General features: G+C 43.7%; 1 protein-coding gene across 1 annotated transcript in view; it reads left to right on the top strand.

The window, feature by feature from the left end:
* The window catches only part of LOC134295277 (uncharacterized), a 33,386-nt gene extending 25,053 nt beyond the window's left edge, over positions 1–8,333 (top strand). The window contains exon 3 of the mRNA XM_062967141.1: positions 4,327–8,333. Within this exon, the coding sequence (XP_062823211.1) occupies positions 4,327–7,614 (3,288 nt within the window). The 3' untranslated portion in view covers positions 7,615–8,333. The remainder of the gene's footprint in view (positions 1–4,326) is intronic.
* Positions 8,334–13,453: the final 5,120 nt, after the last annotated feature.

Genomic DNA, 13,453 nt, shown 5'->3' with positions numbered 1-13,453 from the left:
AAGTAGTTATTTGTTTGGTTAGTTATTAGTAGTTCACATTGATGTATATTTTATATATCGTTTGAATATGTATTTGGTTTATTTGCTATTATGGCATTGAATGTTTGCCATGTTTTGTCTGGAAACTGCCCTGAATCCCCCTGGGGAGATAGGGCAGGTTACAAATAAAGTTGTTGTTGTTATTATGCCACATGCCTCATGCCTATATGCCTTGTGCTCTTGTCCGTTTTGAGGAACTTTGGATTAGTGGATTTTGTGTAGTTTTTTATTCCTTGTATGTTTGGCTTCATTAGGAGAGGAAGGGAGGAGCAAGAGATGAAGGGAAGCTGGAATGGGTACAGTATGAAGAAAATGATGCTTCTGCCTCTTCACTTTGTTTTTGTGCTGTCTGGATGAGCCCTTAAATCACCATGTGAGAACTCAACTTGAGATAAACCTGATTTCATAATCTGTAGACAAAATTGTGATTACTGCAAATTCTACCAAAGGAAGGAATAGATAGCTGTCCTCATCCTAAAATCTTCATAATATAGGTATGTTTCAAAATGATGAACTCAATATCAAAGCAGTATATTTCATGACAAAATGAAAGGTACAAATTGCTAAATCAAGTTTTACTAACCAATTTGAGACAGAGACAAATCAAGGATAGGGGCTGTTTGTGCAGTAGGGGAGGCATTTAAGAGCAATCATTTGAAACTATGTCCCACCCTTTCAAGTTGTGATGAGTTTTTTCGTGTCAGAAGCAGCTTGAGAAACTGCAAGTTGCTTATGGTGTGAGAGAATTGGCCATCTGCAAGGACATTGCCCAGGGGATGCCCAGATGTTTTATCTTTTACTATCCTTGTGGGAGGCTTCTCTCATGTCACCACATGGAGCTGGAGCTGACAGAGGGAGCTCATCTGCACACTCCCCGGGTTTGATTCGAACTGGCAACCTTCAGGTCAGTAACCCAACCTTCAAGTCAGCAGTCCTGCTGGCACAAGGGTTTAACCCATTGTGCCACCAGGAGCTCCAGTTGTGATGAGTGATTTGTGGTTGCATCACATTACCTTAATTCCCCATCTTATGACAATTCCTCAACTCAGCTGGCACTGAACCCGCTGTATCTCATTGCAAATTGTGTATCTACTTCTGGTGGGGTTCCATGGCTGCTACATCGAAGAAGCATGGTAGAAGGGGGAAACCTGAACACAAGAGACTAACCATATTCAGGTTAGGAATAATGGGAACAACACAGGATTATGCTGGAAAGATATGCTATGCTATGCTTTCTGTTGTGTGATGAGCAAGCAGGCGATGCGATTGATGTTGGGAGCTCAGTGACAGATCTGCCCCACTGTCCTACAGACCCCCCTGCTAGTCCCCTGCATCAAGAACCTCAGTGTGATGAGCTTCATAGTGATTCCAAAGCGGGTCCATCTTTTTGGTCACCCAATTGAAATCATGCAGAACCTATGAAGTACACATATCCCCTCCATATAATGTCATTGTCTATGTATTGGGACATAGTCAAGGTACACCAAGCCTATGCCTTGACTAAATCAAAAATTCTGGGAGCCAATTGTCAAGTTATAGTCTATTTTCCTTTACCTAATTCTTCCTTCTCATCTTTTCTCCTCATACTTTTCCGTGTTCTCCTATTCAAAACCTTTATGTGCATCCATATATTTCCCCTCTCAGATCTGCTTCTTGGTAGCATGAAGCAGTTAATCCCCTAAAGGAGATTAGTGACCAAAAGCGAGAATGTGAAGATGAACTGTATTACATTCCATGACTTGGGGTACTGAGCTGTATGTTTGTTAGAAGCTAATCATCCTCATTGGCCCCAAATCTCCCCTTTATGTAAACCCAGCAGCCATCTACAGTGAAACTGCTTTGAAAAAAATACAAAACTGCATCATTGCTCTCAAGTTTTGTCAGTGTGAATGTCCCCCTTTGTCTCTAATAACTACTGAAAAAGGCTGAAGCTTGGGTCTTATAACCCTCCCTTGCTCCACCATAACCTTACCTGTTATGATTGAGCCTCATGGCTCTGTTACTGACAGACGTGGGCGTAAGACTCCTCGAGAGTCAGATACTCTCGAGGAGCGAGAAAGAAAAAGACTGCGAGACATTTTTGCAGCACCGTCTGACGAAGAGTCTTTTGAGGGGTTTACGGAGAGAATGGAAGAGGGGCTGGTTACCTCGGAGGAGGATGAGATGGATTGGACTCGGGTAAGGGAGGAATTGGGTGCCACTGGTCATGATGGGATAGAAGATGAATGGGGACCTTCAGGATTAGACCCATGGCTTAGCTGGAGGGATGGGACGGGATCCACAGCTGGAGATGCTGTGGGGCGTAGTCAGAGGTGTTCCAGCTCTGATGAGGAAAGTGATGAGGAAACGCCCGGGTTAAGGAGGACAGCTGACAGTGATGAGGATTTGTAACTGGCATAAAATGGGGCTTGGGAGCAATTGCAAATTGCGTTGGGCAAGGTAATCTGGACAAACGCTTGGGATCTGTGTGGGACGCTTTCCTGAAGACTGGTGTGTTTTCCTGTGCTGAGACGTAAGTGGTTTTGGAATTCAGGGTCAGACGGCGGGAGGAATTGTGTGGGCATTTGTTTGTGCAAACCTGTGCTTACTCTTATTAGCTTGACCTTCCGTCGTCTTCTTGACGGACGCCATCTCCTGCTTTGAAAACTCGGATTGAACTGACCACGGCTTGTCTTCCCCCTTCTGGACTTGGAAACTACAAACGTCTGCTTCTGGCTTTGAACTACGGAAAGGAACTGGGTCTACTCTTCGGCTACAATCCTTGGCGGATCTGTTCGTGTTGGAAATCCTGTCTGCTGTGTGTGTGGGAGCGACGCAAGTTCCTCTAAGCACAGTGTTGGCAGCAGAGAGGAATCTGCTGCCAATTAGTTGCATTCTTTTGTATCTTTTGTTCCTCGGCTTTTGTTTTGTTTACCCCCAGGCTGAAGCAAGCAGTTTGTTTTTACCCGGATTAAACTTCGGTTTAATCCGGTTTATCTTTTGTACGTTTTTTCCTTGTCCCTTTTTTGCTCCTAAAGGCTAAAATTGCCTGGCCCTTGTGTTTTACGGGCATTTTTGAGTTCTGTAATTAAATAAACTCTGTTATCTTGAACCTTGTGGCGTTCTGTCCTTGACAGATTGCCCAACGCCATAAAAAGTTTATTGCAGCAATAAACCCGTCAGGAAGACGATGGAAGAGTTAAGAGCCAAATTTGACCAATTACAAACGGCTTTTACCGTTAGCCAAGCTGCTCATGCTGTGAAAGGACATGTTTTGACTCCTGAACGCTTTGACGGGACCAGGTGCAAGTTGCTAACCTTTTTGGCACAAGTGGAGCTTTATTTTTCCCAGCTCAGTGCTCATGCTTTTCCTACAGACACTAGCAAGGTGGCATTTATTTTGAGTTTGTTGACCGGTCCCGCAGGACAATGGGCCACTAATTTAATTTTGGGAAATGACCCAGTCAAAGACAATTTGGATAATTTCAAAAAGTTATTAATTGACACTTTTGGGGATCCTCTCCGCACGGAGAATGCTGGGTGGGCTCTGTATCGGTTGAAACAGGGAAAGGGGACTGTTTTGGATTACTTAAATAAGTTTAACTTGTATCGCCACCAGCTGGATTGGGGGGAAAATGCATTCATGCTTTTATTTACTGCCGGGTTAAGTGATATGCTCCAGGATGAATTAGCACGCTTGGAGCCGGCTGAAAATTGGGATGCCTTAGTAGCTAAGGTGCTGCGTTTAGACGCAAGGTTCGAGGCTCGTAGACACTCGAAAGCAATGTGTGTGCCACCCATGCATATTACCAGGGCACCTGTGGTGATGGGGGAAGAGCCTATGGAGCTTGGGGTCTTTAAAAAGCTGTCTACAGAGGAAAAGAGCCGTAGGAGGCAGCTGGGTTTGTGTTTGTACTGTGGGAATGCGGGGCATTTTGCCAAAAACTGTAATGTGAAACCTTCCCAGCTTTCGGGAAAAGGCCAGCCCTAGTGCGACGTGAGTCCAACGCACTAGGGCTCCTCAAGCAGTCAACTGAGGGGAGGAAGCATGTTTTCATACCCATTACATTATCTGTTGGGGGAAGGGAACTTGTTTCTACTTTGGCACTGCTGGACTCAGGGGCTACGGTCTCTTATGTAGATATTGAGTTTGCTAGGAAGCATGGCATTCCTAGAGTGCGCAAAGCATGCGACGTGTGGGTGGAAGGAGCGGATGGGAGACTGCTGGAGACTGGGGTGGTTAACCATGAAACCTCAGCAGTAATGTGGGAGGTGCAGGGAGTAACGGGAACGTTTGTGTTGGATATTACGAGCTTGCCTAGATATGACGTGATCCTGGGGATGGATTGGCTAGCTGTAGTAAATCCACAAGTAGATTGGGCGACACGTAAAGTAACCTTAAAGAGGCAGGACTGTTGCATTCTGAATGTTACTCAATCTGATATGGAGGGAGTGCCTGCTGAGTATGGGGAGTTCTCTGATGTGTTTTGTAAAAGAGAAGCGGACAAATTACCACCGCACAGGCCATATGATTGCGCCATCAAGTTAGCAGAAGGTGCGAAATTGCCAGCAGGAAGGCTGTATGCCTTGACTGTACCGGAAAGGCAAGCTTTGCGGGAGTTTCTAGATGAAAATTTAGCCAAGGGGTTTATTCGCCCATCTAGTTCACCAACTGCGGCACCAGTATTTTTTGTAGCCAAAAAGACTGGGGAACTTAGGCTGGTCTGCGACTATCGGATCCTAAACAAATACACCATTCGGGATAGGTACCCGCTACCTTTAATCTCGGAACTATTATCAAGGGTGCAAGGGGCTAAGGTCTTTACCAAGCTTGACCTGCGGGGGGCATATAACTTAATCCGTATACGGGAAGGGGATGAATGGAAGACGGCATTTAACACGTGTTTCGGATGCCACGAGTTCCGAGTCATGCCTTTCGGACTTTGCAATGCTCCTGCGGTCTTCCAGAGGTTCATGAACGATGTGTTCAGGGACCTAATTGACCAATTTTTAGTGATTTATTTGGATGATATCTTGATTTTTTCTAAGGACGAGAAAGAACATCGTCAACATGTCAAGCAGGTTCTGCACCGTCTGCGGGCTAATGGGCTTTTCGCCAAGGCTTCCAAGTGCGTCTTTCATGTGCCTGAAGTGGAGTTCCTAGGTCATGTAGTGTCAGGTAGGGAACTTAAAATGGACCCACATAAGGTTGACGCCGTCAACTCATGGCAGGAGCTTAAGACTAAGAAGGATGTACAAAGGTTCTTAGGTTTCGCTAACTACTACCGGGAGTTTATTCCGAACTTTGCAAAGCTCACGGTACCTTTGACGCAGCTCCTGCGTAAGAAACAGCCATTTGTGTGGGGGCGGGAAGCTCACGATGCGTTTCTACAACTTAAGTCTAGTTTTCAATCGGATAACATACTAACACATCCTGATGTTGACAAACCGTTCGTGGTAGAAGCGGACGCTTCTAGCTACGCGTTGGGGGCTGTATTGTCTCAGAAGGATTCCTCAGGGACCTTGCGTCCCTGTGGATTTTACTCGCGGCAACTAACACCCTTCGAGCAGAACTATACCATATGGGAGAAGGAGTTGTTGGCGATTAAGGTGGCGTTTGAGGTGTGGCGGCACTGGCTTGAAGGGGCACGGCACCAGATCGTGGTCAGATCTGATCACAAGAACTTAGAGCACTTGCAAACAGCAAAGAAGTTAAACCAGCGTCAAATCCGATGGGCTTTGTTTTTCTCCAGGTTTAACTTCAAGGTGCAGTTCGTGGAGGGGAAGGCAAACTTGCGGGCCGATGCTTTATCCCGCAAGCCGGAGTTTAAGACCAATGAGCAGGTAGTATGTCAGACCATCTTGCCTACTGCCTCTCTATGTGTTGTAGATAATGAGCTCGGGTTACATGACCAGATCCTTGAGGCTCAGAGGGATGATGTGTGGACTCAGGAACAACTGATGTTGCTATCAGCAGGTAACCGTACAATACTGCCGCATCTACAAGATCAAGACGGAGTATTGGTACGCAGGGGGCAGGTCTACGTACCAGTGGGGGCCCTCAGGTTGGAGGTGATTAGAGCCCACCATGACGAACCCATGGCTGGGCACTTTGGCAGGTTCAAGACCGTACAGCTTATCACCAGGAGCTACTGGTGGCCAAAGATGCGGCAAGACATTTTGCGCTTTTGTGACAGCTGCGCTGTTTGCCAGCAGAGTAAGACGCCTGTTGGGCGCCCTAGAGGGTTGTTGTCGTCTCTACCTGTTCCAGAGAGGCCATGGCAAATCATTTCCATGGATTTTATTTCGGATTTACCTAAGTCTGGGGGTTATACTTGTATTTGGGTGGTGGTGGATTTATTTAGCAAACTGGCTCATTTTATTCCTTGTTCAACCATTCCGGCGGCCCCTACGTTGGCCTTACTATTTACTAAGCACATCTATCGTTTGCACGGAGCACCCGAGGTGATTATTTCAGATAGGGCTCCGCAATTTGTGTCACGCTTTTGGAAACACTTCCATGAGTGCTTAGGGACTAAGTTAAACGTTTCTTCAGCTTTTCATCCACAAACGGATGGACAGTCGGAACGGGTTAATGGGCTCTTAGAGCAGTACTTGCGTTGTTTTTGCTTGGATCAACCCACGGCTTGGGTGAAGTGGTTACCGGTGGCGGAGTTCGCTTACAACAATGCGGTGCACGCATCTAGTCAGCATACGCCATTTGAGCTAACTTATGGTTTTCACCCACGGGGAGGTGTGGCGCCGTCGACCAATGTGGTCTCTTCGGATCCTGTGTACCGCTCTTCGGAAATGGCTGCATTGCATGATGTTGCCCGTCGCTTACTGTTGGAAGCTAAGGCAACACAAAAGACTCAGGCTGACCGCCACAGGCAGGCAGGGGAGGAGTTGGAAGAAGGGGATTTGGTGTGGTTATCTTCCAAACATATTAAACAGGCTGGGGGAAAGTTTGCGCCTCGGTATTTGGGTCCCTTTCCTATCGTTAAAAAGATTTCTTCCGTTGCGTTTCGTTTGCGTTTACCGTCTAGTTTAAAGGTCCATCCAGTCTTCCATCGTTCGCTGTTGAAACTAGATACCTCTAGTCGTCGTGGTGCTATAGCGGAGAGTATTACTGCCACTTCTCCGCCATCGGGGGAGGAGGCCTTTGTGAGAGGGGATAGTGTTATGATTGAGCCTCATGGCTCTGTTACTGACAGACGTGGGCGTAAGACTCCTCGAGAGTCAGATACTCTCGAGGAGCGAGAAAGAAAAAGACTGCGAGACATTTTTGCAGCACCGTCTGACGAAGAGTCTTTTGAGGGGTTTACGGAGAGAATGGAAGAGGGGCTGGTTACCTCGGAGGAGGATGAGATGGATTGGACTCGGGTAAGGGAGGAATTGGGTGCCACTGGTCATGATGGGATAGAAGATGAATGGGGACCTTCAGGATTAGACCCATGGCTTAGCTGGAGGGATGGGACGGGATCCACAGCTGGAGATGCTGTGGGGCGTAGTCAGAGGTGTTCCAGCTCTGATGAGGAAAGTGATGAGGAAACGCCCGGGTTAAGGAGGACAGCTGACAGTGATGAGGATTTGTAACTGGCATAAAATGGGGCTTGGGAGCAATTGCAAATTGCGTTGGGCAAGGTAATCTGGACAAACGCTTGGGATCTGTGTGGGACGCTTTCCTGAAGACTGGTGTGTTTTCCTGTGCTGAGACGTAAGTGGTTTTGGAATTCAGGGTCAGACGGCGGGAGGAATTGTGTGGGCATTTGTTTGTGCAAACCTGTGCTTACTCTTATTAGCTTGACCTTCCGTCGTCTTCTTGACGGACACCATCTCCTGCTTTGAAAACTCGGATTGAACTGACCACGGCTTGTCTTCCCCCTTCTGGACTTGGAAACTACAAACGTCTGCTTCTGGCTTTGAACTACGGAAAGGAACTGGGTCTACTCTTCGGCTACAATCCTTGGCGGATCTGTTCGTGTTGGAAATCCTGTCTGCTGTGTGTGTGGGAGCGACGCAAGTTCCTCTAAGCACAGTGTTGGCAGCAGAGAGGAATCTGCTGCCAATTAGTTGCATTCTTTTGTATCTTTTGTTCCTCGGCTTTTGTTTTGTTTACCCCCAGGCTGAAGCAAGCAGTTTGTTTTTACCCGGATTAAACTTCGGTTTAATCCGGTTTATCTTTTGTACGTTTTTTCCTTGTCCCTTTTTTGCTCCTAAAGGCTAAAATTGCCTGGCCCTTGTGTTTTACGGGCATTTTTGAGTTCTGTAATTAAATAAACTCTGTTATCTTGAACCTTGTGGCGTTCTGTCCTTGACATTACCTGCATCACAATACTGGCATCATGAAGCTTCCACATCTAGATTGTTCTTCCATGCTACACAGAGTTGGCCCCACTTCCTCCAGATTTATTTATTTATTTATTTATTTATTTATTATTTACATCACTTTTACCCCGCCTTTCTCCCTGAGGGGACTCAAATCGGCTTACAATAAATAGGCAAAAATTCAATACCTAAAAACAATGTAAAAACGACAATTCATATAAAACAATCTACAAAACAACAATTTATATAAAGCAGATACCATTACAAAATAAAATCGCATTATATAAAACTTTTAAGCATGCCCAAGATTAGAATCTATTCATCCAGAATCCTCAATAAGTCTTTGTACAGGTCATGTAAAGTCCATGTTCTCATTCATTAAATGCTTGCATGCACAACCATGTCTTTAAGGCTTTCCTGAAGCCTAGGAGAGTTGGTATCTGCCGTATGTAACACATGTATGCCGTAGCCCACAGAGTTATGGAGAGTGAAAAGAACTAAAAAAGAACTAAATTATATGCATATTATCATTGTAAATGGGTTTTAAAAAAAAAAAGACTGAGAAGCGGAGTGGGCAGATCAAAAGACAAGGCAAGGTGGCACTATCTGGAGGAATCTTCCACCTTGTGTGACTGTGGAGCTGAACAAACAACTCCTCATATGTATGCTTGCCCACAATGCCCTGCCTCATGCACAGAGGAGGAGTTGTTTAAAGCTACGGACAATGTGATTGCTGTTGCCCGCTTTTGGTCCAAAGCTATTTAGCTGTTTGTGATTCCTTTATTTTATCACTTTTAAACTTATTTATTATGCAGTGCTTTTGACACGAAATAAATAAATCATTGTAAATTACTGGCAGACCTAATAGGCTCAGAGTTTATAACCATGCAGAAGAGCCCTACATACATTCAGCTTTACCAGGTAAGGCTGTATGGTAGGTAGCCAACAGGCAGCAGGAATGTCAGGATAGGGCAGTGCCAGTGAGAGGCCCAGGAAATCCTCACCAGAATATGGGGCATAATGATTTCAGAAGTATGTTTATTTATTTATGTTCACCATTGTTTGTTCACTATACATGTGCTGAAGAGATTCACAAGTCACACATTCTAGCAGAGGAAGAATTGGATTTTGGGGCACAGGCACAGTTCTTTGTACTGAAAGATATTGTCTTTCACTGTGTTATAGTTTGTGCCAGCTGAAAAAGTATTCATTGATAAGCCAATCAGAGAAAAATATTTTACATGATTAATCACAACATTTAATCAAAGTTTTACTGATGCTCCTACTTAGAACTCAAGCATGTCATACTCTTCCCAGCTGAAACAGAAAGAGCAAGATGTTTTTATATAAAATAAAATCAGAAATAAGTTTGCTATCTTTAGGCAAATGTGCATATTAGATCTGTATGCAGAAACATTAATTCAATCCCTTTCACCATAAACTCAGTACTTTTTCTGAAACAAACTATTGTCATATTCCATTGGCAAAAAGGCCATATCAAACTTTGAACATTTTATCTTTAAATCATCAACAAGCATATTTAAACCTACAAAAACGTGCATTCCTAAAAAATAATTTCATGATGAGGGCCCTAGGATTTGTTCTTAGGCACAAGACAGAAATAGCTAGTTATGCTAAATTGTAAGGTTTTGTTCAGATGGTTATTGTTTTAGCGATAGTAAACAACTTTGGTCTGTTGTTATCCCATAACAGACTGAAGTCATAGAATCACAGAAGAATAGAGGAGCCATCAGGAGCCCCCAGATGGCGTAGTGGACTAAGTGACTTGAAGGTTGGGTTGCTGACCTGAAAGCTGCCAGGTTCGAATCCCACCTGGGGAGAGTGTGGATGAGCTCCCTCTATCAGCTCCAGCTCCATGCGGGGACATGAGAGAAGCCTCCCACAAGGATGGTAAAAACATCAAAAAACATCCGGGCGTCCCCTGGACAACGTCCTTGCAGACGGCCAATTCTCTCACTCCAGAAGCAAGAAGAAGAAGAATAGAGTTGGAAAAGACCACATGGGCCATCTAGTCATGCAGGAAAAGCACAATCAAAGCAGTCCCGACAGATGGCCATCCAGCCTCTATTTAAAAGCTCCCAAGGAAGGATATATAATAACACATATGTCCAAGAGTAAGCTAAATGCTACCTTATGCTATGGGTTTTGTATGTATACCTTTAAAAAAGAACATGGTAAACGTGACCTAGAAAGCTAGATCCATTAGGTAAGGGTGGCAAACATATTTGTTCATTTCTTATTAGGTATGTAGAAGGAAACTGCTTAACCAGACACCACATATAGCTGTATTAGTTCTTAGTGTAGAGTCAATTGCCTTATGCTGCAGTTTGGATTATCCTCACCTGGTAAAAGGAAGGAAGGCTACAGCAGGCTCTCCCATAGGAAATGAGGGCAATGCAGGGTGAAAGAAGCACAGTGATTGAAATGCTAAGCAGCAGAGTCTGATGATGTGGTAATGAAACCCTGGTTGTTTCCACTTTTTTATCTTGCCTTCTTTTGCTGCTAACCTCCATAGCTGATCTGATACTGCCCTCAGCAGTCATTGGAGATAGTAACGACCTTTTTATAATTTCCACCTAGACATCTTTAACCTTGTGATTTCCTTTGATGTAAGTCTTTTGATGTCTTCAGCTCAGACAACAGAAATACAACATCTGAGACCTTTCTGTTCAGTTGTATAATGTGAGATCATGGAAGAGTTTACAATGGCAAATACTTCTAGGCAATCATGTATGCAACTATAACTTCATGGAGAAAAGCTAGTGAGGGAATGTATAAAGAATTGACTGTAATTTTCATTGCCACAATTATATTCTTTCCAGAAGTCAAAATCGCAGAGACAGCTACTGTGCCCTTGAATCTGCTTCTAGCTTTTCAATACCACTTTAATGCATGGATCTGAATAAGATCAGATGCAATATCTGATCAGTAGAAATCAAACCTAGAATTGTGTCAGGAATAGTATGCTAAAGAAGAGTAATTAATTCCATTGTAGCCCAGGATTGTAATATTTATATAATACTTCTAACAAGACACTTTTGTATGTGTGTTCATATATATGTGTGTGTGAGAGAGAGATATATAGAGAGAGTGTGTGTATATGTGTGTGTATGTGTATTTCAGTTGATCCCCGAGCTGTTTCTGCTATCTGGATTTTGGGAGACCTGCGGATCCATGCTAGAGAGAGGCCAAGTCAAAAGCTAAAGCTAAGAGTGAGTGGCAAGGCAATTGGACTGAAGTATCTCTCTCTAGAGCCAGGATGCTACTGAACAATGGAGGTGCTCACCCCATTAAATAGATACAGCTTGCATAAGACATGTCATGGCTTTCTTCTGTTCTGATTGGCCCAACAAGCAGGGCTCACAGGGAAACCCCGTGAAAGCATGTAGCATCTTCTCCGCATGCTGCCTGATCCCAAATAGAGCAGATGGTAGCTGTGACCGGCAGCCTTGTGATCCAACTCAGTCAAAAAAACATGGCAGCAAAACTCTTGCCGTTATGGGCATCTGACAAAGCCAAAAAAGCCAAAGGCAAATGGTCAAAACAAATCCATGCACAAGTATTATATTTATGAAATGATTTTGACTATCTTTGACAAAAGAAGGGTTAGCTGGGAAAGTCTTTCCAGTCATGTTCTAGTGTCTACCATCACCAGGTGAGGAGAACACACATACCCCCAGATGTTCTATTTCATCTTGTGGTTGGCAAATAATACTTTATGACAATCAAAAGAACATATGAGGTCCAGTAGATCTCAGAGAGATTTTTTTAAACTTCCACCCTGCACACTTTCCTTTGAAGTGGATCAAGATGCAGGGCGGACATCTGGTGGAAGCTTTTTTAAAATCTCTCTGAGATTTGCTGGACCTCACATGTGCACATGCAGAGATCCCAATGTGCACATAGCAGATTTCTTATCTCTCTTCACCCAACTGTTAATTCAAGCTCTGCTTAATAAGAAAAAAGGAATGGTTGCAGAGCGTTCTAATTGCTTTCTAATTGTGCTTCCCTTTAGCCACCTGTATTTCAGTTGCTCCATTTTTTGACAGCCTGATCATCTGTTTTGGGCTTTTAAAATGTACACGTGCACTGGAACAGTCCACACAGGCGGCACAAAAGGAAGTCGCATATTTTCCATGACTGCAGGAATATACAGTGTGCATTATTTGGGTGGAATCGGGTACACCATTTACTGCATGTGTAGAAGGGTGCTTTATTCAGCCTGAAAGTAAATCGCAATTGGTAACTGGCACTTAATTTCAATTCATTCAACTTATTTGTCATTTACAATTTTGAAAATTATTTTTATAACTCTTACATCTGAGCATGAGTGCAATTTACCCATGTATGTACACATGTATTAGGGAAAGTATCATATTGCCCTTGGTTATCATGCGGATTTCTGTTATCATGTGGATGGTTATCAATCATGTGTATATGTGTTATTGCAATTCTATGATAACATAAAAAGGAGAGAAGTTTTGGTAGATGTGCGAATAAGCCTGCTTCACCCCCAGTGAGACTTGTGCTGTAAACATTCCAGGCCTTTTCCCACTCTTCTAAATAGATTTTTTTTGCCCAGATTTTTGGCCCATTAGACCATACTATCTTTTACTGGTACCGTTTCTGTCTCCCATTCTATTAATTTTGTATATATCTTAGATATTTGTTTTCTTTCTAATTTCATCACTCTCTCCCAAAAACCTTCTGATTCTTCAAAACCCAATTTTTTGTCTTTGTTATAGTATTCTTTTAGTTGTCTATATTGGTACCATCCTACATTACCGAATTTCTGGTTAATCTCTTCTTAGCTTTTCATGTTGTATGTCCCGTTTTCTTTAATTAATATATCCTTATACCTCGGCCAAATATCTCCTCCCGTTTCTCTCCTCTGGCCTGCTTCTAATGGGGAGATCCATTTTGGAGTTTTCTGATATAGTTTCTTTTTGTATTTCTCCCATATTTTTATCAGCGATGATCTAATAAAGTGGTTGCCAAAAAAATTTTCTGTTAATTTCCGATCGTACCATAGGTATCCATGCCATCCCACCCTTAAGTCTATTCCTTCTAACGCTAAAATTTTAGT

The sequence above is a fragment of the Anolis carolinensis genome, chromosome 1, assembly GCF_035594765.1.
Source record: "Anolis carolinensis isolate JA03-04 chromosome 1, rAnoCar3.1.pri, whole genome shotgun sequence".
NCBI lineage: Eukaryota > Metazoa > Chordata > Lepidosauria > Squamata > Dactyloidae > Anolis > Anolis carolinensis.
The sequence above is the reverse complement of the archived record's forward strand: the minus strand, read 5'-3'. Positions and strand labels throughout refer to the sequence as shown.